Source organism: Colletotrichum godetiae (assembly GCF_030913485.1).
Source record: "Colletotrichum godetiae strain CBS 193.32 chromosome Unknown BDP55scaffold_77, whole genome shotgun sequence".
In the NCBI taxonomy this organism is placed as follows: Eukaryota; Fungi; Ascomycota; class Sordariomycetes; order Glomerellales; family Glomerellaceae; genus Colletotrichum; species Colletotrichum godetiae.
In genome coordinates this window covers 80,133-105,985 of record NW_026851325.1, presented here as the reverse complement: position 1 = coordinate 105,985, position 25,853 = coordinate 80,133, and the positions used below count along the sequence as shown (strand labels likewise).

Sequence of the window (25,853 nt, the reverse complement as noted above, 5' to 3'; positions counted from 1 at the left end):
TCGAAGTCGGAATGTCCATGCAGCTTCAGCCACAAGTTTGATGGTCTCACAACTTTGCTGAAGGCGTTCATCCAAGCTCATATGTCAAGGTGAATTCTGTCCATCGAACGACCCTGAACCTTACCCTTGTGTCCATGTCCGCGAACTGGCTCCTAGATCGGCCCATGTCCAAGTGCAATCCTACTCAGCTGGCCTCGAGTCTGTAGGAGAACGGTCCAACGTCCAAGACCGTAGAGCCACGTTGTCGCTCGTCATAAATCTCTTCTTTTGTATTCGGGGTGGAATCATTGCCGTCATCCGTCTAGCTTATAAAACGAAAGGTTTCTAAATGTGACGAGGACCATGTGCGAACAGTAGCTCTGACTTATGTTTGTCGTCCTGTCTTGCCCTGCTATGCGCAGCTTGCGCCAACGCCATCTACCTTTTGCTAACCCAATAGACAATATGCAAGAACATTTATATGACCCCTGCCTGGATGCGCAACTTTTATGTACATCCTCAAAAGCAGTTGATGTAAATCATGATACAGGAACGCTTGAGAATCCAAGTAGCGCAACAACACCAAAGACTCGCAATGAGAACTACACAGCGAAGTGGGGTTTCTTCAATTCAGTTTGCTCTTCTTGATAACTACCAGGTAGATCTCTTCATGCTAACACAGTAGACTCCCACCTGCTACATCACACGAGTCATAGCAGCCTCCTCGAGCAGACTCCTAGATCCCCAAGTGCCGGAGGTCTCCCCTCATTCACAAGCAAAGGCTTCTACGGTCACAAGCATCACTTTGAATCTGCATATGGTTAACACGCCTTGTGCAAGAGAAGATCTAGCGAGACAAATCTTGGAGGGAAGTTCTACAGCAGCCATGAATCAGATTAGAAATACTATTGCGAGGATCTGTGGTCTATGGAGCTAGGTACATTGATACGGTGTCCTTCTTCTGACGGTAGAGTTGGAGATGCTGATCCAGTACGACAATGCCAATGTCCGACAACGCCAAGGGAACATTGCACGGCACCAAAAAACTCCTTATGGAGGGTTAAGTAAAGTATCGCTGTGTCGAGGAATCTCTGAGTCGACCATCCACAAGCCAGAGCTGGTCAAGAGTATCTTGTCGAGTAAGGCAGCGAGACAGTTCGAGCGGTCATCCGGGACGATGAACTTGAACCTACTATAGACATACATCGTTACAGTGACTGTGCCAGACTTAAGACTGTCTCAACCCATTGCGCATAGAGTACACATCTTCCGCAGGGGTTAAAGCTTTGCACTCTGAAAACTGCAAGAGACTCTGGGACGTCGTGTTCCATCAAGAAGCCGCAGGCGATGTCCATACTATGGTCAGCGGCTATCAACTGTATTTCATTCCAGAAAAGCATCCCCGAGCCGAGGTGACGGGTGTACCGATTCTTGACCCAGCCGGAGCTTGTCCGAGGCGTCGGGACAAATGCCCCACAATTGCGGTGATTGAGAGCCGGGTATTTCACTTCGGGGCCGGAGCTCCTCATGCCGGGAATGACCTCAACGCCCCATCTTCACGTCTCTTTTGAACCCCTAGCAGCTGGAAAATGCTCGATCTCGCTAGGATTGGCTGCGTTGTGAATGTCAATGAAACATGAAAGTAAAGCTCTGGTCGAAGACTAGCCCGCAGTTCTGGATAGAAGATCTCGCTCTTCTCGGAGGCCGAGATGCGGCTCCCACTGGCTAAATGGAGGGATTGTTTCTTGCGACTCCATGTTGAGCATACTCTACTGCGTTCATCAATTTGTGGCTCGAACAGACGTGCCAAGGTTGCGAGCGCAAGGCTGACCCGTCAATTGGATGATCATATTGTGCTGTGTAAGTACCGCCAAATCTAGAGCGGCGAGAAGAATGCACTGCCAGCGGGGGACATGATTACCAGGCTCAACATTGAGGCGCGAGACGACCTCCTGGCCTGCAATTACAGCGTAGTGAATTTTGGGGAGTGGCTTGCTCTGGCAAATTAAAGTGGCGGGCATCAATGGTGTTTGCGGGCGGTTCTGTCACTTATAATCACTTTTTGTGTATGCCTACCTACTCTGCCCGCCTGTTTTTTGCTGCAGGATCTGCGCGAAGCCGATCAGCGATTTGTCCGACGCAGGGAGTTTGGGCAAGACAGTAGTAGTAAGACGTGAGACACGGCAAGGCTGACTGCCAAACCTGCATCCCGTTCCTTATCTTGGCTGGCTGACAACACTCAACATGCGTCAATCTTGTCGATTCGCTGCTTGAGCAATCCCTCGACCTGTTGGACGGTAGGTAGCTGATAATGATGATAAGGTGGTGACGCAGCTGATGTGGCCCTTCGAGATGGTCCGCTTCTTTTTCGGCATGCGTCAGGGAGGATTGGCCACGAAGCATTCTTGAGTTCTTGATTTCCCCCAGCGCGACCTCGTACCTGCAAGTGTGGACGAATGACACCCTCTGAACGGACAGATTCACGAAGAGACGCGGTGATGTGGATGATCCGAAGTGGCTGAAGAGAACGCAGCTAATGTAGTATAGCGGCCGGGGCACCTTTCGGCAGACGACGGGTGTGTTGCTCTAAGTTTCTTCGGGGCAAGTCCCGACTCCCGAGGCGACACACTGGGGGGAAACGAGCAAGAGAGAGCTCGAAGAGGACCATCAGGTGTGGCCCGGATTCAGGGACTACTCCTGCAGGTCCACGGGGTCTCGCTGCAGGTAAGAGTGGCCAAAAGGACGAAGGGGGTGTGAAGCCTGCAGCAACAGCAGGGCATAACAGAGGGCGAGGAAGAAGCTGGGGTGAAGCCTGTGAAGTCAGTGTCAGAAGACGGCCCGTGTGTCGGAACGTCTTTTTTCCCGTTCCTTGGAGGCGAGTGGGCCCCGGTCCCGTTTGGGGGTCCCCCAAATTTGAGATTGTGCCGTGTATGTGCCTGAGGCGCAATATGCTCATCTGCCCGGATTATGACCAGGATGCCATTGACAAGAATGGGTGAATGGCTTCCTCCTACCTATTTCCCACTTGGCCCCATTCCATCTCAGTCCACATCCACACGGCGGAATCCACGGTGGTCCATGCCTTTTGCCAGGCCGTGCTGGTTCCTGGTGGCTCCCGGTATTACTGACTGATACTGGCTCTGTCGCTGTCTCTGGCTCTGGGCACAGGCGCTGTTGGGCGTGCCTTTCTTCATCCCATGGATCATGGATGAGACGTGGAAATTGGAGGTCGGATTCCTGCTCTCCCGGCCCTCAATGCAATCATAGTGGTCACGAACCCCTAATCAGAGCTCGAGAAGGCGGCTGCTGCTGCTATAATTCGTACCGCACAGTAATATCGCTCTACAGGCTACGGGACACACAACCGCTGCGTAGGGATAGGATCTACCCAAGTACAGCATGGTTAAGCAATAGCTGCCAGTCTCATCTTCGTCCCAAGTTTTGACTTTTTTGGAGAAAGAAAGCCGAGTACGTAACTCTCTGCAGCTTGCGTGCATTGTTGACAGGTACCTTATCGCACAAGCACACGGGTGACGGGAATCCAGACAAAGCCAACAGTCCGGGAAGGAAAAACTCAACTTGTTTCATTCCTCTCGGGACACCTGTCAATGTGGTGATGCAATCCATCTCACGTGGGCTTTCCTTGGCCTTTGGATACAGATGGAGAAATGCCCCCTTCAGACTTTGAGTGTCACTGTGAGTGTGTGTTGGACGTGAGGTTACGGTGCTCAAACGCAGCCCCAGGTTGTTTCTCCTTCCGTGCTGTCTCCGTGGCCTGGCCGGCAAACAGTTGGCACTCTACTTTGTTTCTGGGTGGAGCAGATGCCAGTTGGAAAATCATCGTAAATCGCCCAAGCGTCGGGCACGAATAAGGGGTCCTCTCTGTGTTGCTGCCTTTGAAGGGACAGCGAGACACGGCCCAAAATGACAAAGATAGAAAAGACTCTGAACACAAAAGTAAAGGCAAGGAACTGGATGAATAGAGACATTGACTGCCTGCAAGAAGACAAGCTGCAAATCTTACCCAGTCTGTTGAAATTCAATGTCTGTCGTTCCTTTCCCCAATCTCCAGATGCTCCTTTTGGCGGTTTTTTTTTTCTGATGCTTCATTACGACCACCGCCCCACGGCCAATCATGTCGCGCCGTTAAGGCGGACCCCGGGCTCTAATTCTCCTGCTCCATCCATCACCCTTGCTCGGGATCCACTCAAACCAATCTAGCCCGACCGGGATTAGTCCACTTCAACCCCCTTTTGCTTGGAGAGGGAAGGGGACAGCAACGTGCTTCTCCCCCGTCTATCATGCACCAGAGCATCCGCCGTCCAGTAGCAGAACAGCACTGGCCAGCCAGGCCCAACACCATCTCCCGTCCCCCATCAGGCATGCTGGTCCCCTGTATCTGCACCTCGTAGCGGCGGGCAAGCACCGCCTGGGCACCCTCAGTTCCAGGTTCCGTCCCTTCCCAGTGGTCGTACTCTGTAGTATCTGTATGTGTACGAAGTACCTACCTACCGTAATTAGTACTGAGCATACCTTATGTACCCAGGGAGAGAGCAAGCAGAATGGAACGTGGTGCTTCAAAGGTACTGAGGTGACCTGAGGTGAACCGTGAAGGGAGCACCGACCGTCGTCAGGAAACGGGGTCACACAGCCAAATCTTTCTTGTCCCCGTTGCACCCTAAATTTCCCCTTCCCACCCCCAAAACGTACGTTCATCGAGGAACCTACTACCTACCTCACCCTACACCTCTCCTTCTCTACTTCGCAACCACCACACCTTTCTCTCCCTTGAGGTTGTGATTCTTCTTTTCGGCCCCATCATCAACTTTGCCCTCGAGCATTTCGCCATCTCCTCTTTCGGCACCGAGAGGTCCAATTGTCTGTCGCCAAACCCCACTCATCACCTTTCTCCTTTTCTATCGTTCGTTACCCATCTGCGACGCTCCTCGACACGCGACTGCTTTGTAGACGTCCAGGTACGTAAATCTTCCGTCGTCTCTTCTTCTACACTTCTCCTATCGTCCAAGGACCGGGTCGAGGAAACAAACCGGCCAAACAAATGTTCCCTTTCCCTCCTTCACCCGGCCAGCTGGCATGATCTTGCTGTTGCGCAATACTACAAACCCATCACCACTTGCGTCGTCCCATCTCCTGAGCCAACCTTCTTGCTTTCCAGCTACGTTTTGCCTCATATTACAGCCTAGCTGACACATCCTCTTTGTCTTTCAGATCCAGATATTTTTCTTGAGATAAACATCTCCAAGACAACTCCCCCGATATTCGCAATGGGTAAGCAGCTCGCGGTGTCATGATCTACGAACCAGGACCGGCAAGGCAAAACGAGAATCAGACCGGAACAACAATGGCCACATGGGAAACCGCATACGATCAACTTCAAAGAACCCCCAATTCGCTACCACTCGACGTATTCTCTCTTATCTCTCGGATGATTTCCTGGGCCCCAACAGTCGTTAGCATAGCCCGGCGACGTGAAGGCCATGGACAACAATATGGAAAGATACGAAAGGCGACCTGCCCCTTCGCAATTCGACACCAAACAACCTACACAATCTTGTTCTCGCCTTTGCCTTGCCGCTCTGCTAAATCTCAATTTCTCAAAGAGAATCATTTACTGACGTGATCGCAGCTGACGAAGGTTCTCCTGCTACCTCCCCGCCGCCCTCGGCGCCCACTTCGCCCCCCGTCGAAGAGCCCTCATCTGACTCCTATCAAGCTGGCGGTGCCCCTTCGGCCCCCTCCAGTGATCTTAGGAACATTGTTCGCCGCAAGCTGACTGGCTATGTCGGCTTTGCGAACCTGCCTAACCAATGGCACCGCAAGAGTGTCCGCAAGGGCTTCAACTTCAACGTGATGGTGGTTGGTATGTTGTTTTTCCGCTTTCTTCGATGGCATAGAACACCCGCTAATATTGCTTAATTCAGGTGAATCTGGACTCGGAAAGTCGACCCTGGTCAACACTCTCTTCAACACTTCCCTTTACCCTCCCAAGGAGCGCAAGGGCCCTAGCTTGGACATCATCCCGAAGACGGTTACCATTCAGTCCATCAGCGCCGACATTGAGGAGGCTGGCGTCCGCCTTCGTTTGACTGTGGTCGACACCCCTGGATTCGGCGACTTCGTGAACAACGATGAGTCCTGGCGCCCGATTGTCGACAACATTGAGCAGCGTTACGACGCCTACCTCGACGCTGAGAACAAGGTCAACCGCATGAACATTGTGGACAACCGTATCCACGCCTGCGTGTTCTTCATCCAGCCCACTGGCCACTCCCTTAAGCCCCTCGACATCGAGGTCATGCGCCGTCTTCACACCAAGGTCAACTTGATTCCTGTCATCGCCAAGGCCGATACCCTCACCGACGAGGAGATTGCCAACTTCAAGTCCAGAGTATGTAAATCTTCTTCATCAACTCGTGACAGTCACTAAGTTCTTCCAGATTCTCTCCGACATCAAGCACCACGGTATCCAGATCTTCGAGGGCCCGCGCTACGAGCTTGACGATGAGGAGACCATTGCCGAGAACAACGAGATCATGTCCAAGGTTCCCTTCGCTGTCGTTGGTGCCACTAACGAGATCACCAATGCCGACGGCCGCAAGGTCCGTGGACGTAGCTACCCCTGGGGTGTCATCGAGGTCGATAACGAGGAGCACTGCGACTTTGTTAAGCTTCGCCAGATGCTCATTCGGACGCACATGGAGGAGCTCAAGGAGCACACCAACAACAGCCTGTACGAGAACTACCGTACCGACAAGCTCATTGGTATGGGCGTGTCGCAAGACCCCAGCGTTTTCAAGGAGGTCAACCCCGCCGTCAAGCAGGAGGAGGAGCGCGCTCTGCACGAGCAGAAGCTCGCCAAGATGGAGGCCGAGATGAAGATGGTCTTCCAGCAGAAGGTTGCCGAGAAGGAGAGCAAGCTGAAGCAGAGCGAAGAGGAGCTTTACTCCCGTCACAGAGAGATGAAGGAGCAACTGGAGCGCCAACGCATGGAGCTCGAGGAGAAGAAGCAACGAGTCGAGAGCGGCCGGCCCATCGAGAAGGAAGGCAAGCGGAAGGGCTTCTCGCTCCGTTGAGATGCCTCCTTCTTTGGTCTCTTGACGCCACACGTTGCTCGCATTCTTCTTTCCACGACCCATGTCTAAGTACCAATGATGCCCATACAATACCAGCACACCGCGCTTCTTTGTCGATTCTCTTCATGTTCTTTCTTATCACCCCCTTTTTCTGGACCTCTTTTAATCACACACCCTCATCTAATCACTTAACGGAATCCCAGCATCATCAAAAAGTCTTTACGAAGCAGTCACGCAGGGGGCTTGATGCAGATTAAGGAGGGAAAGACGCGAAAGGAATGAGGAGTCATTGCTTCTCTTTGTCAGCTTAGTTACAGTGCTTCGAAATGATGATTCCCTAGACCTTGTCCAAAGTGCCTACTACTGTGATGTCTTCAGTCCGCTGATTTTTTCCCATCTTTGCCTTGAATTGCTGCGACGTAATGTCTTTGATTCCTTTGCATAGTCTGGCTCCTTATGCTCTCCTTTGCTCCTTCCGAGGGGGCGGGTTGGAACTACTGAATGCTGATGTTCCTGCAGCTTACAAGAATCGCTGGTGGCATTGCCATATAATTATAGAATCATGGGTTTAGTGACGATATGTTTAGTAGGTTTGATTTCTCTTCCATTGATGATGTACATAGACGACTACGTCTACACCTTTTTACATGCAGTCCTACAAGTTTTGGGGATCCATGTCCTGTTGTACACTGCCGTCTGATATTTCCAGCGGCCCTCTCCTCTCCTGTACCACAACCACTACCACTCCAAGGCACAACACCTACATCTTCACACACACGCTTAACCCCTCCTCAGGTACCAGTTGAAGGCCAACTGGTTCGTCTCGTAGGTGAAGGGAGTGGGCACCTCGGCCACACCGCGCCTCGCGACGGGGTGGCGGAGGTAGACGGCGGCGCAGATGTTTTGGTTCACCTCGAGGTAGCGTGGGATGAAGGCAAAGGGCGCCATGTAACGGCGCGGCTGCCAGGGAGTCCAATAGGGCTTGGACTCGTCGATGGGGTTCTCAGCGTTCTGGCGGAGAAGGTCGGCAAAGGCGGCCTGTTCGGCCTTGTTGAGGCCACTGAGCGCGTTGCGGACGTCCTTTGAGGTGATGAGGTCCTTGACGGCCTCAGTCTCTGCCTTTTCTTTGGCGCTCGTCGGCTTGGAATGGTCGTCCTTGACCTCTGCCTCGGGGGAGGCGACGGCCTCGACCTTGTTGCCCTCAAGCTTGAAGTCCTTGAGGAGGGCGGTGAGGTTGTCCATTACGCCGACGTGGTCGAGCGAGGCGGAGTCGGTGACGCGGCCCGATGTGGAAATGGCACGCTTGGCCTCAGCCATGAAGGCGCGGAGCTGGCGCTTCTTGCTAGGTGTGAAGCCGTTGGTTCCGTCGTTGATGAGGGTTTTGACGGAGCGGACGAGGGACTTTAGCTGCTTGTGGAGCTGGGCAGACTTGTCTGCCTCGGAGAGCTGGCTTCCCTCCTGCCCGTCGGCCGATGCTTCTGCTGCTTCGGCGGCGGCCTCGCCGCTCTCTGCGGCAGCATCGGTTTCTTCGACGGCGGCTTCGGCTTCGGGAGCCTCGAGTGCTGCGTCGCCGGATCCCTGTTTTGAGGCGCCCTCCTCAATCGCCTCTTTGTTGCCCTTGTCGCCGGAGTTCAGGGATTCATAGTCTTTACCGGCGAGCCACAGTGCGTGCTTGGGAGTCTTGGCCCGGCCGGTTGCGAAGAGGACATTATCGACATCAACCTGGAACATATCGCCGGGGTTGAGCTTGTAGGCACCGTAGCGCATCTAGAAGCGGATGATTAGATGTCTGCCGTATACATATGGTGGGGACTCGTGTGTTTGGGCATGGGAAAATGCGGTTACTCACAACTTTGCCGTTGACCTTGACGGCGCCGTGTGTACAAAACTGTTTCGCCTGGAGCGTACTGCTGGCGAACATGGCGCGGAAGATGGCGATGTCCAGCCTCCTCTCGAGGGGGGCGAACGCCATCTGCATGTAGGGCGTCATTTGCTGGACGGGACGGGCAAGCATCGCGGTCTGTGGTTCCACCCTTCTCATGCGCTCGTCTCTGGAACGATCTTCTCTGGCTGATTCGAGCTTGGAGAATTGATATGCGGTGGGCGTGCGGTCCTCTGATCCCGGCTCGGCGTGCAGGCCGGAACCGCGGCCGGCCGAGTGCTCTGATCCGTCGTACTTGGCGAGATACTCAGGCGGCATATCGACGGCGGAGAAGAGGCGGCGGGAGAAGTTGCGCGACCATTCCGCCTCCTTGACATGGGCGCCGTGGTAGGCACGGGTCATTGACTTGGCGGTCCATTTCTGCTGGAAGAAGGTTCTCGAGATACGGTTTCGATTCAACTTCAATGTGGCGAGGTTGTAAAGGTTGTACTTATTCCATGACTGGCGAATTTTCTGTTTGAGGAGAAAAGGTAGTAATGGTTAGCTTCAGTTCATCTATCGTTCGTTCCAACGTCATGCGATGGAAGTTGTCGAGGGCAAGTTCAGGGGAAAGCAGAAAGCGATTGACTTCGAGGCTCAATGGGAAAAGATGGATTATAGCTTACTGGCTTCACCAAGTTGTACCACCTTGGCTTTCTACCTCTCATGTTGGGCTAATTGGGGCTGAATGGTCGCGAACTTGGAGCTGGAGGGATGGCGACAGCTTCAGGAGCACGAGACGCAGAGACGGAAATTTTGGTGATGGAACGGCATGTCCCGGTACGAGGTACGTACTTCCTCTGGCCTGCTGTAAGAGCTGTCACGTCGTCACGTGCAGAGATTCCTAAGGCAAGGTAGTAATACCTAAGGTAAGTACTCCGTAGCATTAAGATAGAATCGAACGGGAGAAAATACTGCTTACCTAAGGACATTTTGTTCGAGGCTTTCTGAGGACTGGGATCATGGCAGTACGTACCCAGCCTCCCGCAGCATTCGCAGCCACCCGTGTGGTTGATTTTTTCAGTCTCCCCACCCTCGTCAAGTGGAGACAAGCTGCGGGCGGTGAGCTTCAAATACGCGCAAGCCGCCGCGGCAGAAACTGGAGCTCTCGCTCGTGCATGCGAATTCTGGTCGCAAAATCCTCACTACTGGAGAAACGGGGGACTTTTTTTTTTCTGCCACTCCCGCTTGACCAAGAATTATCGCCTTTCTCCGTTCACTGTCTAAACTCTGAACGTCAAAACACAATACACGAAGAACGCTTTGCTTATACCACGGTCGTCCAACTGCATTGACTGATTTCTACATTGTAAGCTTTCTCCGGATTACTCACTTTCCCCCTCTGACTCTTTGCGGTTGCCTACCCCGCCACATAATAAACACCACCTACTTTCCCCCCTCGGGTCTGTTGTCTTGTCATTCCCCTTTGTCGCGCCACAATCTACTGCTAATTGCGACCGAGAACTCACAATTGACAATTTCTCTGCTATACAGACGATTCAACATTTCTTACTTCACACCCCGACTCACCCTACGATGAGCGCCGCCGAGGAGACCAAGCCCGTCGAGGCTGTTGCCGCCGAGGCGCCCGTCCAGGTCGAGGAGCCTGCAAAGGTTGAGGAGACTGCCAAAGTCGAGGAGGCTACCAAGGAAGGGGTCGAGGCTGAGGCCAAGCCTGTCGAGTCCGAGACTAAGGAAGCCGACATCATCAAGACGACCGCCCAGATCGACCAGAAGACCCACGCCAACAATGTCAAGTTTGACCCTTCTCTCCTCAAGGAGACAGACGATCCCGTTGAGATTCGCAAGCAGGTAAGGCATTCCCAACCGAGGACCCCCAACTGACCGATTGACTAACACGATTGACTGTAGGTCGAGTTCTACCTGTCGGACAGCAACCTTCCCCACGACAAGTTCCTGTGGGAGCTTGTTGGAGGGTTCGAAAACAAGCCCATCCCCCTGAAGACCATCACCAACTTCAAGCGCATGCGTCGCTTCCAGCCCTACTCCTCCGTCGTCGCTGCGTTGAAGGAGAGCACGCAGGTTAACATCGCCGGCGAGGAGGGTGAGGAGACTATCCAGCGCAAGCAGGCTTACACCTCTGGTAACGACAAGTTCAACGCCCGCTGCGTCTACGTCAAGGGATTCGGAGATGAGGAGCCCACTACCCAGTTCGACCTCGAGTCCTTCTTCAGCCAGTACGGAACCATCAACTCCGTTCGTCTTCGTCGCACCAATGAGAAGCTCTTCAAGGGCTCCGTCTTTGTCGAGTTCCCCGATGAGGAGGCGGCTCAGAAGTTCCTTGCCCTGGACCCCAAGCCCAAGTGGAAGGAACACGATCTGAAGATGATGCCCAAGATCGACTACGTCAAAGAGAAGTCCGCTCTGATCCTCGCTGGCAAGCTCGAGCCCAACACCTCCCGCCGATTCTTCGAGGGCAAGGAGGGTGATAGCCGCGGCGGCCGCGGCGGTCGCGGCAGAGGTGGCCGTGGTGGCAACTTTGGAAACGACGACTGGAAGCAGCGCCGCGACCATGACCAGAAGAACGGCTTCAGGGGTGGCCGGGGCGGACGCGGTGGACGCGGCCGTGGCCGTGGTGGTGACCGCCGTGGCGGCCGTGGTGGACGCGACAACCGCGACAACCGCGAGAACCGCAGGGATCCCAACGAGGTCACCAACGACCGCAACGCGTATGTATCACCGTAGCTGACTGGTAGGGACAGCAAAGCTAACCAGTGTCACAGTGGCAAGCCTACCATCCAGGCCACCAACGGCAACGGCGAGGCCGTCGCGGAAGACAAGAACAACAACGGCAAGCGCGGACGCGAGGAGGACGGCGCCGCCCAGCCTGAGGCGAAGAAGGTCGACACCAAGACCGACGTCGCCGCATAGGGTAATGAGACGGAAACCCCCTCATTACGTCTCGGATTCCTCTGACACAAGATACCACTTACAAAAGCAACTTTTATCGGACTCGATTTTTTGGCTCTCCTGCCTGTTGATAAACGAGGCACACGGTCTATGGCGTTCATGGGACTTGACTTTAGGTATTACTGGTTTAGAGGTCTGGTTGTTACGAATAGCATGAGCATGCGACCTTACTCAGTAGTGCCTCTGTCTGCAACATTGCGACTGCGAGAATGGACCTACTCACCAGCAGTTGTGCAGTTCTCTGTTGGGACACAATCTAGTTCAATCAAAATATTTCTGACCACTTTTGAACAACTGTTGCCTTTCTCGGACCCATCGAACAAGTGAGCTCCGTTCTGAGACTAATCACAGCAGCGTACCTAGCTTGAGCGAGGCCATAGCTACTACAGTGCCAGCATTGCATACTCACCGCGTCCAACTTCAACTGGAGGTCTAACGGTTTTTGTAGGGATCAATCTTCTGTCCTGTCCAGCTGTCCAGGGTTCTCGTATCTATGCATAGGTACGGACAATGGCCGAGATCGCAAAAATCTGAGGCGCCCGAGGATCTTCGCCGTCACAGTCCTGAGTCCTGACGCCGAAAAGGTTGCACGCTGTGACAGCCGAAGCCGACAAGCAGCGACGTTGTGGAGATGGTTAGCTCCATCGCAAATCCAGACCAACCAACAAGAGCGGTCATCCGAACGTCAGCGACCCTGAATCGCTGCCGATTCGGCACCAGAGTGCCGTGCTGGGGTCCTTTCAAGGCCCCTAACCACCAAGGAGAGACGTCCAGACGAACGGATTACGGAGGCGGAGGCAAAATCCGGACTCAGATCTTGTCAGCTACTAGTCAGTTTTTCCTGCTATTGCGCCCACTTAGACCACGGCGTTTGTGGTTCTCTATATCCGCTTTGAGTAACTTGACTAATAGGTGCACCCAGTTTTACCTGGTTTCAATGCCAAAAATTTTAACATGCCCACCGGAAGCAAAGAGATCTTGATCCAGGTACTCGAAAAAGAGAGGGAATCGAAGCGGCTGAGTCCGTTCAGCCCTCAAGTCTCGGGGATATCTGTGCCTAGCGCCGCTTCAGACGGCGTCATGGGGCTCAAGGAGCAGCCCTCGCCCCCAACGCATCTCTCGGCCGTTGAGTCGTCGTCTTTACTTGCCAGTAGTCACACATATCTTATGCTGACCTGCCGACGGACGTCATTGGATAATCGAAGCTAACAAGCATGCTCGGCAGAACAACCACCTTCCCGAAGCCGCAAGTGCGGGCATGCGCCGATGGAGAAGCGATGTGCGGCGGGCCGCCTTCTGGGGAACACGTTGGGGCGTCCATAGTCCCGGTGTTAAGAGATTTTAATGGGAATGATTCATTCCTGTTGCCCTCCTTTCTGATGCTGCTCTACTTTTTATTTAATTGGGGCGTGTTTCCAGTTGTCTGGAACAGATTTGCTTCGAGTTGAGCCTCACCCGTTACTCATTCTTACACTATCTCAACTTAGTACTAATAACTACTACTGCTACTACTGCTACTACTACTCACTTACATACGTCATTGAATCATTTACACCTGGCAGTATCCAACCCGCGCCAAGGGGACTGGCCTGGCATGTTCAAAGGAGAGAGTGTAACTGCAGCATACACATAATTTATCAAGGAGATGGCGGATTCAAGCAACCCGCCACACTCAGCTCAGCGAGATTCACACGATGAGGAGGACCGACCCGCAACCCCTCAGCGCACGACGCTAAGGCAGCAGGTCGAAAGACACATCACAGCAGCGTCAGAGAAGAAAGTCGAAGAGAAGCAGACAGGACCCTCACGACATTCATCCTCGTCGGACGACAGCGACAGCAACTCAGAACACAGCGCAAGCGTCCTCCATGGCGCACGGAGCTCAAGGTCAAGATCCCTGTCAAGGACGGTATCCGAAGTCAGAGATGGCATCGAGAACAGACGAGACCTGGAACGTGGCGAAGAACTCGATCTTGAGAAGACACCGACGACACGGACAGCGCGAGACCCGAACCTCGTGACATGGGATGGCCCGAATGACCCCGGAAACCCAAAGCAATGGTCGATGAAGAGGAAATGGGCCGCAGTATTCTGCAGTACGTCAAACCTCATCTTACAACCCAGACGAATACTAACAACTCCACAGTATCATGCTTTACCCTGCTCTCGCCAGTCTCTTCATCCATGGTCGCGCCAGCTCTTGAGGCCATCGGGTCCGACCTCAACATTACAAGCTCCTTCGAAAAGGCCCTCGCCCTCTCCATCTTCGTCCTCGCTTACGCCGTGGGCCCCCTAGCCTGGGGTCCCCTCTCAGAACTCTACGGCCGTGTAATCGTCCTCCAGCTCACGAACCTCTTCTACATGTTCTTCAACCTTGGATGCGGTCTCGCCCAGACGAAGAGCCAGATGATTGCCTTCCGCTTCCTCGCAGGCCTCGGCGGCTCAGCGCCCCTAGCCATCGGCGGCGGCGTCCTAGGCGACTTATTCGAAGCCGAGCAGCGCGGCAAAGCCATCAGCATCTACTCCCTCATGCCACTGCTGGGCCCAGCCATCGGCCCCATCGCCGGCGGCTTCATCACTCAGAACACAACATGGCGCTGGATTTTCTACAGCACCACCATCCTCACGGCCGTCATCCAGTCCATCGGTTTCTTCGTCCTCCAGGAGACCTTCGCGCCGGTGCTCCTCACGCGGAGGAAGAAACGCCTCATCAAGGAGACGGGCAACACAGCGCTACACACCGACTTTGACCACCCGGACCGCACCATCGCCCGCACCCTCGGCATCGCCTTCACCCGCCCCTTCCGCCTCCTCGGAACGCAACCTCTGGTCCAGTGCCTCGCTCTCTACATGATGTACCTCTACGGACTAATGTATCTCGTGCTCTCGACCTTCCCGGCCCTTTGGACAGGCGAGTACGGCGAGTCCGTCGGCATCAGCGGCCTCAACTACATCTCCCTCGGACTAGGTTTTTTCATTGGCGCACAAACGTGCGCACCGCTTCAGGACCGGATCTACGCCGCCCTCAAGCGCCGCTATGTTCCCGACGGAGGACCGGGACGCCCCGAGTTCCGCGTGCCGATGATGATTCCCGGCGCGATTCTTGTGCCGATGGGTCTCGTCATCTACGGCTGGACGTCGCAGTATCACACGCACTGGATCGGGCCCAACATTGGCGCGGTGTTGTTTAGTGCCGGCGTGATTATCGGGTTCCAGTGTATCCAGGGCTTCTTGGTCGATACGTACACGCGGTATGCTGCTAGTGCCGTCGCAGCGGCGACGGTGCTGAGAAGTTTGGCTGGGTTTGGGTTCCCGTTGTTCGCGCCGAGTTTGTATCAAAAGTTGGATTATGGTTGGGGCAATACGTTGCTTGCGCTGTTGGGTATTGTTATCGGGTGGCCTGGACCGTTGTTGCTTTGGAAGTTTGGACCGAGGTTGAGGAAGAAGAGTCAGTATGCTGCTGGCTGAGTGATACCCAGTGAAGTTGAGGTTGTAAGAACCATGACATAGATTGATACTGTAGCCCTTGAACTTTTAGCCCCTTTAATCATTTCATTTTACTATACTTTCCCACCCTTGTGTATGCTCAGAACCACAACATAATGCAAATGGTCGGTGATCGAAAGGGAGTGTTCTCAATAACGGACTCAGGTAAGGCTTACTCAACCCATCTAAAGGTGGCCATCTTGCAAGCCGGTTCTGCTGTGCTCTTGCTTGCTTAAGGCAAGACTAGCCGCTGCCCAAGGTGGGCCGCGATGGTTCGGCGACCCGGTGAAGGAGGCCGGTTATCAACCTGCGACGCAGAGACTCCGTGCCGGGCCGGCCAACGGACGGAGGGCACATGCTGCGCCGCTGACTCAAAAAGCCGAACCTGCGAGCTCATCGGTTGCACTGATCTCTGATTTGCCGATTAAGTGTTAATGGTTGAAAACTTGAGATGGCGAAGGGTCTTTTGAGGTATGATAACATTCAAGTATTCCGTTTAATCATCTTCGGTGCGCGACAAGTAAAATCTCATCCACCAAACTTCCCGGGTAGTCCTCCCGGATGCTGAAAGGCAAATGTATGTCACGGAATCAGATGCTGTTGGATCTTGGCTCTTAAGCCCGTGAGGAAGGTTAAGCGACATTTGTCAGACTTCGTCAGCTTGTAGGCAACTTCACCCATTGGGCAACAATGGCGTAGGAGTTAGTTAGCATCCAGTAGGATCGTACGACGAGTGGATTTGAAGAATGTCAACTTTTCTGCAAGCAAAGCTTACGGCGTTCACGATTGACCCCATGAAGTTCGGTTTCTGGGAAACAAATGCCAAAGCCAAGGACTGATCCGTCCTAACCGAGAAGGGTTGTCGGAATGTGGGCGGGCGCAGTCGAAAAACAGCCCTTCCAAAAAGCAACGAGAGCACAGCCATGTCATTGCAAGACTGACTCGTAAAAGGCCCCTTTCGCGCCCCTTTCTCAACCCTTCCAGACCCCCTTCCATGTAACTTCAGTGCCCTTCGCGCCTATGAGATTGAAGAGTTCTCGGAATGTGGGCGGCGTTCCGTTCTGGCATAGGAAAACTTCGTGCGTTTATTCCAGCAAATGCTTCACTTACATGATTAGGCTTCAGGCCTGACCCAACAAACAAGCATTCAGGCCCGCTTAGCAACCTGTTTTATAGGCTTCTTATAGGCGCCCTCATCCGCGCGGTTGCCAAGAAATGCTTAGCTGATGGATTTGACAGATGATCGTCCCAGGTCTATGCCTGTTGAGGCTCCATGGAGTCACTATACGGGCTTCCCGAGTCTTCCACCACGCAGTGGACTGACTGGTTCAACTGTCCAACGGTCTTGACTGGATATTTCGTGGGAATGAGGAGGCGATCATCAGGGGACGAGAAAATGAACGATAAAAGGGACGGGAGACTCTTGTCTCGCAGATTGATGTCCATAGTCTCTTCACTCTCACTTCGACCGTGACAAGGACCTGAAGCCAATACATTCGTTCATCAAAACCCATTGCCTCTCTCACGATGTACTCCACTCTTTCAACGAGCTTGACGGGCCTTGCCGCCTTGGCATCTGCTGTCTCCGCGTTCCCTTTCAAGCTCGCAGAAACTGCAAACTGCGCAGCTGTAAGCGGCACATTCGAAATCGAGAACTTTAAGCTCTATCCCGAGAATCTGGATTGGGACCCTATTCACTGCAAGCTCTATATAAGGTATGGTTGCATTGCAACCCTCCGATGTCAGATCTTGTCACATCTCATATCCTAACCTGGTCGCCCAAACTTTAGTGCCAACTTCAACTCTACAGTCCTCGTCTACGATCCGTACAAGGCAACCTACAATATCCTTTCTTTTGACGGCATCACTGGCGTAGACCCTTACCATGTATCCGGCATCGACTACGACGCGACAACCAAGTCTATCCTCATTTCCGCCAATAGCGGAGAACCCTTTGTGACTTCTGGCTCGAACATGACCGGCGGCAACAAAGTCATCCGCTGGGATACCAACACAAACTCGGCCGCGTACACCGTCGACCTGGCAGACTTCACGTCTAAGCTGGCAATCGACAACTCAACCGGCGGAGGATACCAAGACTTTGCAGAGGACAAGGACGGCAACGCCTACGTCCCCTCAGTCTTCCACGTTCCCGCCATCGCCAAGATCACAAAGGCCGGCGAACTCTCAAGCTGGTACATTGGCGAGCCGAGCTCGTCCAGCAAGTACATGTACCTCGGCATCATTTTCCACGAGGCCACCAACAAGCTCGTCATCACCGCGCCCTACCTCGGCACCTTCCTCTCCTTCGACGTCGGCTCCTCCAGCCCGGCACCCACCAACATCAGCATGACCTGGCCCGCGGACGGCTCCTACACCGCCAGCGACCTCGAGTGCGACGGCCTGCTGAACCCGGTCCGCTACAACCGCGATATCCTTCTGTGCTCTGAGAACGGGCTGCAGGCCATCACCCTCTGGGCCTCCAAGGATGGCTTCGAGTCGGTTCAGTACATCGGCAAGGTTATGGACAACTCGACAACTGATATTGCGACGTGGGCGTCGCCGACTGCTACTGTGCAGATTGGCAACAGTATTTACATCTCGCACGAGTATTTCCACGATCTCAATGAGTTTGATGTTGCGGGAAACCGTTCTACATTCCCGTTTGTGGATGCCACTGCCGACTTTGATAAGCTGGTTTTGGCTGCTGGCTTCAATGTCACGGACTGCTGAAATAAAAGCAAGGATATTATTTGTAGTAATTTAACAAAAGCACAGTACTGTTGATGAGAAACTTAATCCATTATGCCCATGTGCCTATGAACTTGTGCGCTGTCGGTTGTCCCTAGAGTGAACTATGTGTTGACGGATCAACGGGGTGGCCAGAGGAGAGCCAAATTATTCTATCAGCGATATATCCCATCAATTGCTGGATGACGTCAATACATGTATTCAAAATCTCATAGAAGTCCATAACGAACTCAAAATGAACTGAATTCTAAGTCCTTTAGATCTGTCAATAAATAAGTTCGAGATGGAGCAAAATTAGAGAAATACTGGAAATAGATGAATTGACGCCATCTAGCAGACAATGGGATACAGTGGCCTCAAGAGCGATGCATGCAACTCGCCACTCTAAATTTGCCCTCTTCTCGACATGTTCGCAATCAGTATGTCACACCACCGCTCAGCTTCATCTCTTCGGCCAGCCGAACGATAGAGGTCGATAAGGTTTCGGATGGCTCTCAACGATTGGTGCTTGTCTTGTCTCTGAAAATGCTCTGCTGCATGTTCGTATGCCTTGCACCCATATGCGACAGCCTCGTCAACTGAACCAGTCTGATAGCATAGCCGAGCCATGACTTCGTAGTGAGAGAGCTCTAATAAAAGCCACGGTCTTTCAGGATTTCCTTCGTTGTCCCGTGCCTGAACCATAGAGTGTGCGCGCGCCAGTGCTTCCTTCGCCAGATCATACTCTTGCCCCCATGAATAAATCCCGGCTACAACCGAGAGACATTCGCATGAGTTTTGGTAATTACCCTCTGCCCAGTGCGCTTCACTAGCTGCAGTGTACTTGGATAAGAGCTCGCTAAACTGGCTTACGTCTGTCTCACCCGGTTTGTCGAGAATGGTTGACGTCGAGCCGAGGGCCATTGCTACCACCCTGTTCAGGATCCCCTGTTGCCCTTTGAGGAGCTGGATGCTACTACCAGCCATCATGCTGAGAGTGGTAGCACGAAGTTCAAGTGACAGACACTTGAACCTGCCCCACACAAGAGCAAGGGGATGCTGAGGGCCTAATATCGTCTCGTGCATTCTGTGGATAAAAGCAACTAATGTATCGAATATCCTAGGCCCAAGCTGCACGGTGCGGTATGCCAAGATGTAAAAGAGGAGAGGATCTTGCTCTTTGATCGAGTATGCCAGCGAGTCCAGGCTGTTGTTCAGAGCGCAGAATGCGGCCTTTGGCTTGTTCGACCATAATAAGGTGATTGCATTATCCAGATCGGTGCGCATTTCAATGACTCGCAGCTGGCTGAATTCATCGTCGAACCCGTGCATCTTGTTTTCTTCTATTGCCCACCCGCCTTCCAGACCCCCTTCAAAATAGCCCCTGAAGATTCGTAGCATTTCTTCAGGTAGCCGTATTTCAGGGGGTCCTCCTATGAAAGCGGGCAGGACAAGTGACGGAGAGGGTGTCCGGCATATTATGTCAAGGGCCGTATTGGCTGGTGTTTGGGTGGAAGTACGAAGCTTGTGGCGCAAGTCGGGGCGTCTGTCTAGATAGCGAGCAACTCTCTCCCATTGAACTCTCTGGTTTCGGATATAAAACTCCGATTCCTTTCCCATGGCCTCACGCTCCCGCTTGAGCTGGGCTATGTGCAAAGCTTCAAACTCCTTGAGCTTCTTCTCTACTCCCCAACTGCGAAGTCGAGTCTTGAACATTCTCTCGCTTCGGTTATCGTTAGCTTCCCACTAGGTACATAAAAGTTATACAGCGCTTTCAGGCGTAGCTCACGTGGCATGGACGCTGTAATCACGTTCCATAATCTGTTTAACTTGCTTCAAGGGTCTCTTATCGTCCTGGTATAGTTTGGTGATAATAGAACGGTGGCAGTCCCAGACTTCCTCTGTGGCGTAAGTCTTCCTAGTGACTAGGGGTGCCCCGGCGTCGCGTGAAGTATTCATAGCGTGGTAGACAGGCCAATGATTTTTGAGTGACTCGATAGTAGGTGCGATTTAAGCACAGTGCTTTCTTGACGGAACTCAATGGCCTTCGCTCGGTGCTCGGGAAGGGTGTGGACAGGGACCAGTCGTAGAATCGCTCCCTTGGCAGGGAAAGGTTGTCTTGGCGCTATGGAAGTTACTAAGGGCTAATTGTGCGCCTCTTCGGTAGCCAGGGACAAAAAGACTTCGCAGATCTGGCACAAAGGGGCAGTGGAAGTCGAACGGTTATCAATCAATTGGGGCATGTCACCATTGGTCGTGTATCTGGTCACATTAGGCGCAATTCTGCATGGCGGGGCTTCATCCTGGTTACTTCCAGGTTGTATCGCTCCATATGATACCGGCGGGAACCCACTCGGCCCGAGTTGTGAACCTCCAGTTGGTATTCCTCCGCAATCTGGATGATCAGTTCTCAGGTGAATGCACGTTTCAATAAGAGACGATAATACCGGTAAAACGGCGTTTATTGCTCTCTGGAGGGGCCTTTTCCAAAGTGCGTGTAGACTTTGCTCTACCTTCAATCATGATTTCGTTTTCTTGAGACGGGCAGGCTTCTGTACCTATCTCGGCATCCCTGTAACCAACACAACATCCCCGACTTCAGGCGGTTGTTCCATCACCCTTCCAACTGCGGCACATTTCATTGGTTTAAGACAAAAAGACTTCGCATTGATAAGTGGGACTCGGATATAGACCCCGGTAATACACGTTTATCCCAAGTCCAAATCGGTAGTTTGTTATTATCTGCTAGCCTGGATTGGTCACTTACAAGAAAGATCTTGGACTGCAGCTTGCTTCTGCGGATGTGAACCCTCTCACCCGAAGGACCTTTCAAAATCTTAATTTGGGATTAAGGCAGGCTGTTCTCGCAAAAGCTGACGTGAGAAAAATTATCTGGCTTGCCGCATGCATTATGCCCTCGTCTACTGTGGGCGAGTTAGTATCAAAGCCTTGTCCTTCTCCACGGTGTGCCGCTTGTGGTCCCAAGATACCCCAGCCTGCTTATCGAAACCAAACCGTTGATACGCTACTATTCCCGGAAGCATGAAATGCCTCAGGAAATTGGGACGCAAGTACTCAGCTGTGTCGATCTTACTCCCGGGAGAGGCACTTCTGATGCAAAACGGCCGACAATGGCGAGCCTGATTGTAATGAAGGTAAGGTTGCAAAGTAACTTTATCACCAATCCCTGAAGCTTCGCTTGATCTAGTCCGATCAAGATGGACATATGACACCCTGCTGATCACGCGGTTTCAATAAAGGGCTAGACAAAAGGCACAGGCAGAGCCAAGAAAGGCTGCCTCTTTTTGAAGCGGAAATCCCAGATGTGTCGAGCCTGATCATCAGGGTGCAAGATTTCAAATCACTCAGGGAGGAAAATCTTGGCTTAGGGTGTCACATAATTCTCAGACGAAGCCTTTCCTCATCCTCTCAGACTTCTGTTCTTTCCTTTGAACAATCTGTCAACTTGTCACTGCGCACACATAAAGATATTACAGCATCTGTCGCGACCTACGCCCTGTTGGAAATGGCTGGCACGCAGGCTTACAGCACACTTGAGGTAGACCCTCGTCGACCGGAGGCCGGCCTCGAGGTACACCATGTTCATGGGACGGATGCGTGGAACACCGAAGGTCATTATCTTCAGCCAGTTTCGGACATACACCAGAAGCTGGATGAACACAATTACGACCAACCCTTCCCCCAGCAACAAGGCGACTCGACAGCCAAATCTGAGCGGATTGGTACCATTTGTGGCCTTTCGCGGCGCGTATTCATCATCACACTGGTAGCCAGCCTGGTGATACTCATCGGCGCCATCGCTGGTGGTGTTGCTGGAGGTTTGCGTAGCCGTCAGCATACGACAACAAGTCAGAATTCTACAAGCTGCATCCTCAGCACATCGCGATTGGCAGCGGCGAACCGAACAATCGACGGAGTGAATCAGAGAAATGTTTTCTTCCAAGATGTGTATGGCGCGCTGATAGTAGCGAGCCTGAACGAACCTTCAACAGATTGGTTTACGACCAACCTGACGGATAAGTTCAAATCTTCCGACGGCCCCGATGATTGGCCAGTCAGCATTCGTCCCGGGTCCCCAATGACAGCGCTAGCCTGCCAAGATTATGATTGTGGCGAAACCAGATTATTCTATCTTACGCCCGACAACATTATACGCGACATTAAGGATGGCGGCGAGGAGGGCCGTGATGGTTGGAGTTCTGGCGGGTTGGTGTGGGCTGCTGGATTGAGCGCTTCACCGAAGTCACAACTTGCAGTAACATTGAGACAAATCGCAAATTCAACTGGTCCTACAAAAGTCAGTCGAATCATAGCTTATCAGGCAAAGGGTGGCAGGATTTTTGTTGCCAATGATATCGACCATTACACAACCTCAAAGGGACTAGATGGGATTCTAGAAGCAACGACCAACGCAGATTTGGCCATGGTTACGCAGTTCAGTGGCAAAGTGCTCGACCAAGTCACTTTGGTAGCAAGCGGCCCAGGAAATTCCAGCATGATCGAAGCAAAGTATGATGGCGAAACCGATGTTTGGAGTAAAAGTAAGCGAGAAAAATCTCAACGCTGTTCGCGAGACTTCAAATTGACTCATCCATACCAGCAGAGCCTGTTATCCTCGATAGCATTCCACAATCCGATGATTCATCCTCAATAGCAACACAGCAATTTGCTGTCACGATGCGGAACAATTATCTGGACAGCGTGTACTTGGCCCTCAGTTCCGACGGAACCATCAGTGGTCGGATAATGGGACAGAAAAATGAGTTGTTGAGTAATATCACTCTTGAAACGTCTGAAGGGGAGTTGGCAAAGTTCTCGGCCATTGCGACGACTTTGAATGGGTATCTCTACGGCATTGTCAACAACACCATACGCGAGTACTTGTTTGACACATCCGATGCATCTATCCTACATCTCAACAGGATTGTCTATAATACAACAGACTGTACATGATCATCTGCGAGGAACTATCAAGATATTTCTACTTGTAGATTGGGGTTTAGCCCTGAAGGGGCTGGAGAAGATTTCATGCTTGATTTTAGGCGAGCTGTTTTTCCATCAACTGTGAGATGGCCATCATGGCGTCACATACATAGGTAGGTACTTATATACGTACTGTTATAAGAGAAAGATTTATAAATCGATCCGGTCCCATTTCAATTACATGCGCCTATGAGGAGTATCAGAATGATGCAGAATTAGAGAAAGACTGGAGACGGATGTACTGACGCCGTCCAGCAGTTGATGAGATGTGGAAGTGAGTCGAGCATGTTTAGAGTATGTTGCTAGACGGTAGAGACAACAAGACTCTGGGAAAGTTTGTGCACTAGTTGATGACATTACGAGTTTACTGGAGTCAGACATGAGACGAGTATTGCGGCGCTTGCATTCTGCGAGATGCTTGTAGTATTCAAAACCGCCAACCGCTGCGCTTCAGCTCATTGATCATGGGCCATTCCCACTTCATATCAAGCTGTAAAAACCGACTTCATCCGCCTCCAGCACTCGCTCTTCACAGCGGTATGCTCATCAGTCGTCCTCAACACCGCATCGCGGTTCTCCACAGCCCTGCGAAGTAAGTACGCCAAGCACTCGCTCATAGTGCCCCAAGTAGAGCACTTGAACACAGCAGGACTCTCCATACCCTCGCTCTTCGTCTGTAGCAACGAGAAGCTGACTTGATCCGACATGCCGTGGAGCTGGCCAAACGAGATCGGGACAGTGGGCATGCCGTTCTTGACATGGTCTTGGTGTAGCTTCAACGAGGCGAAGAGGCTCTCCTTGTTGTGACTTGCTAGGAACAGATCGACTGACGGAAAGGCCTTTGATGTGCCAAACTCGCCGATGCTGCGCTTCACGGCCCCCTGAGAGATGTAGTTGTACGCGTGGTCGGTGTCCTCCTTTGTGTCGTGGATCATTGATCTGTTGTCAGAGAGAATATAGGCGCCCCTAACAAGCTTGAGTCCGAGGGTGAAACCGTCCTTAGCAGCTTCAGTAAGGTGGTTTGTGATGTTATCGGGTGTGTGCTTGAGGTAGGCCTGGTAAGTGTTGTAGATAGATGCAACTCCATCCGTGTTGAAGCGACGCATGAGCTCGAGCGTCACTCTGTCGATGGTCTTCTGGAAGTGAGTTGATTCGGCGTCGACAATGATCTTAATGCCGCGTTGCTTGCATATCGTCGCAATCTCAGTCAGTGCGTCTCGCATTTGCTGTGGCGGTAGCTCATTGTTTGCGAATGAGGTAGTAACGGCACGGCCGGCACCAGTCAATCTGGGATGTTGTTAGTAAGTTTATCTTGAATGCTCATGGGCGTGTCTTACTTGATGGCGAGATAGTCACCCCCCTCAATCTGAGCAGCAGTCTCAAGGGTACCTTTCTTCCACGACTCAATATCCTCATCAAACCCGTCCGCCGACGCACCAACAAGCTTCCCATGCTCAACAGAAGACTGCGTCAAGTGATCAAACACAGTCTCCTTAGCATACGTAAGAATCACCCCCCTGAAACCCAAATCCTTGAGACTCTGAACACACGCCTTTGTCTCCTGCGCCGTCTCACCAGTACAAAACTGATCATAAAATGTCTTTCGCAAAATCTTGTGCAAGACGGGGTTGCGGTCGACGTCAAAGAAGATCGTCCGGCCCGGCTTGGCGAGGAAAGATAAGGTTTTGAGTGCGGGGATGAGGAGGAAGCGGTTGGAGGAGATTGTGGTGACGAGGAGAGACCGTAGGAGCGTGCCTGTTGGCATGCCGGACAACGGGAACCCATCGACGGGCTTCCTCTTTGTCTTTGTCGTTGTCGGAGCTGGCTTCAATATCAAGGGAGCTGTGTCGTTTATTGCGGCGTGTGGTGAGTTGGCGGCGCCGAGGGACTGTCTTGGCTTTGTTGGCTTGCCGTAGGCGCGCTTATCCGATCTGACGGCTATCGTGGTACCCCACGGCCGCCTGGCGGCAAAGAGTCCCAAAGAGGACTTCATTTTCTTTGGCGCAGGGGCAATGTTGTGTCTCTTGTTATGGTGTGCTGGGGGATATGACGGTTGCAGGGTTGTGAAGAGAGTACTTTGAGTTGTGAAGAGATACGCTGATGGAATTGGTAGATATGGGGAGATGGCATATGGGTTGCTCTTCATAAATGCCCAACCTCTATCGCACCGGATCGTGCCGTTTCGGAGCTATGCCCATCCAAACACCACCGCAACTGGTCTAGTATACGTCCGATACCCGGAAGTAGATGCATGGTGATCCCAGTGGACGAGCGATCACGCTTCAGTCTTAGACATCCATGGCGGAGAGAGTGATTCGCTGTCAGTTCAGAAACTCTATGCTCATCCGCAAATTCGGGCGTCCTGAACTCTGGACGGCACAACGGCATCAAAGCCAACTGGCTATCGGATAAGTGTGTCGTCGCTGGCCGTGGGCCGCAGAAGCGGGCGTAGATAAGCTACGGCTCGTCCGTGAGGGGAAGCGCACGTGGCGTAGGTTGCTATTACTCCATCCGGGAAGCACTCAGTAGGAGGGACCGGAGACGACTCCGTATCGGACCCACTTACCGGGCACCCCTCCGATACGACCCCACCATCTTTCAACATCACCCCGACGTCTCTTATCTGGTCCCCCGCCTTCCCCTTTTATCATTCTCGGGGCATTGTACTTGATCTGCCGGGATTACATCTTATCTTCATCACGGATTCA

The 25,853-nt window shown here is 52.6% G+C and overlaps 10 protein-coding genes across 10 annotated transcripts; 6 read left to right on the top strand and 4 right to left on the bottom strand.

Moving 5' to 3' along the window:
• Positions 1–5,489: 5,489 nt before the first annotated feature.
• On the top strand, positions 5,490–7,073 carry BDP55DRAFT_734317 (Septin-domain-containing protein; the record flags this gene model as incomplete). The annotated part of the gene is made up of 4 exons (XM_060580196.1): positions 5,490–5,553; positions 5,627–5,860; positions 5,922–6,388; positions 6,438–7,073. The coding sequence occupies 4 exons, from the start codon at positions 5,490–5,492 to the stop codon at positions 7,071–7,073; spliced, it is 1,401 nt and encodes a 466-aa protein (XP_060422973.1).
• Positions 7,074–7,853: 780 nt separating this feature from the next.
• On the bottom strand, positions 7,854–9,662 carry BDP55DRAFT_638072 (uncharacterized protein; the record flags this gene model as incomplete). Its single annotated transcript, XM_060573064.1, has 3 exons — positions 7,854–8,840; positions 8,923–9,468; positions 9,621–9,662. The coding sequence occupies 3 exons, from the start codon at positions 9,660–9,662 to the stop codon at positions 7,854–7,856; spliced, it is 1,575 nt and encodes a 524-aa protein (XP_060422972.1).
• Positions 9,663–10,280: 618 nt separating this feature from the next.
• BDP55DRAFT_683336 (uncharacterized protein) lies at positions 10,281–12,223 on the top strand. Its single transcript, XM_060576333.1, has 3 exons — positions 10,281–10,806; positions 10,867–11,684; positions 11,739–12,223. Exons 1-3 carry the CDS (start codon positions 10,531–10,533, stop codon positions 11,884–11,886), a joined length of 1,242 nt encoding a protein of 413 aa, XP_060422971.1. The 5' UTR covers positions 10,281–10,530; the 3' UTR covers positions 11,887–12,223.
• A 1,347-nt stretch (positions 12,224–13,570) lies between these two features.
• BDP55DRAFT_565671 (major facilitator superfamily transporter) lies at positions 13,571–15,393 on the top strand (the record flags this gene model as incomplete). Its single annotated transcript, XM_060570441.1, has 2 exons — positions 13,571–14,021; positions 14,072–15,393. 2 exons carry the CDS (start codon positions 13,571–13,573, stop codon positions 15,391–15,393), a joined length of 1,773 nt encoding a protein of 590 aa, XP_060422970.1.
• Positions 15,394–16,562: 1,169 nt separating this feature from the next.
• BDP55DRAFT_683329 (uncharacterized protein) lies at positions 16,563–16,903 on the top strand. Its single transcript, XM_060576332.1, has one exon. It carries the CDS (start codon positions 16,685–16,687, stop codon positions 16,883–16,885), a length of 201 nt encoding a protein of 66 aa, XP_060422969.1. The 5' UTR covers positions 16,563–16,684; the 3' UTR covers positions 16,886–16,903.
• A 35-nt stretch (positions 16,904–16,938) lies between these two features.
• BDP55DRAFT_773500 (uncharacterized protein) lies at positions 16,939–18,156 on the top strand (the record flags this gene model as incomplete). Its single annotated transcript, XM_060581176.1, has 2 exons — positions 16,939–17,126; positions 17,202–18,156. 2 exons carry the CDS (start codon positions 16,939–16,941, stop codon positions 18,142–18,144), a joined length of 1,131 nt encoding a protein of 376 aa, XP_060422968.1. The 3' UTR covers positions 18,145–18,156.
• Positions 18,157–18,759: 603 nt separating this feature from the next.
• Positions 18,760–19,428, bottom strand: BDP55DRAFT_530879 (uncharacterized protein; the record flags this gene model as incomplete). Its single annotated transcript, XM_060567843.1, has 1 exon — positions 18,760–19,428. A coding segment is annotated over one exon (669 nt), but the record flags the coding sequence as incomplete, so codon positions are not given.
• A 369-nt stretch (positions 19,429–19,797) lies between these two features.
• On the bottom strand, positions 19,798–20,100 carry BDP55DRAFT_525513 (Clr5 domain-containing protein; the record flags this gene model as incomplete). The annotated part of the gene is made up of 2 exons (XM_060567806.1): positions 19,798–19,864; positions 19,931–20,100. Coding segments are annotated over 2 exons (237 nt in total), but the record flags the coding sequence as incomplete, so codon positions are not given.
• A 2,127-nt stretch (positions 20,101–22,227) lies between these two features.
• On the top strand, positions 22,228–23,260 carry BDP55DRAFT_683325 (uncharacterized protein). The gene is made up of 2 exons (XM_060576331.1): positions 22,228–22,703; positions 22,763–23,260. The coding sequence occupies exons 1-2, from the start codon at positions 22,241–22,243 to the stop codon at positions 23,113–23,115; spliced, it is 816 nt and encodes a 271-aa protein (XP_060422965.1). The 5' UTR covers positions 22,228–22,240; the 3' UTR covers positions 23,116–23,260.
• A 370-nt stretch (positions 23,261–23,630) lies between these two features.
• Positions 23,631–25,138, bottom strand: BDP55DRAFT_565582 (proline dehydrogenase; the record flags this gene model as incomplete). Its single annotated transcript, XM_060570435.1, has 2 exons — positions 23,631–24,432; positions 24,483–25,138. The coding sequence occupies 2 exons, from the start codon at positions 25,136–25,138 to the stop codon at positions 23,631–23,633; spliced, it is 1,458 nt and encodes a 485-aa protein (XP_060422964.1).
• Positions 25,139–25,853: the final 715 nt, after the last annotated feature.

What these genes read in the sequence shown, in the direction of transcription:
- BDP55DRAFT_683336 (XM_060576333.1), top strand. Translation starts at nt 10,531, where the DNA reads ATGAGCGCCGCCGAGGAGACCAAGCCCGTCGAGGCTGTTGCCGCCGAG. An exon ending in CCGTTGAGATTCGCAAGCAG is followed by an intron (nt 10,807 to 10,866) that starts GTAAGGCATTCC and finishes GATTGACTGTAG; the next exon opens with GTCGAGTTCTACCTGTCGGA. An exon ending in GTCACCAACGACCGCAACGC is followed by an intron (nt 11,685 to 11,738) that starts GTATGTATCACC and finishes CCAGTGTCACAG; the next exon opens with TGGCAAGCCTACCATCCAGG.
- BDP55DRAFT_683329 (XM_060576332.1), top strand. Translation starts at nt 16,685, where the DNA reads ATGGAGTCACTATACGGGCTTCCCGAGTCTTCCACCACGCAGTGGACT.
- BDP55DRAFT_683325 (XM_060576331.1), top strand. Translation starts at nt 22,241, where the DNA reads ATGACAGCGCTAGCCTGCCAAGATTATGATTGTGGCGAAACCAGATTA. An exon ending in AACCGATGTTTGGAGTAAAA is followed by an intron (nt 22,704 to 22,762) that starts GTAAGCGAGAAA and finishes CATCCATACCAG; the next exon opens with CAGAGCCTGTTATCCTCGAT.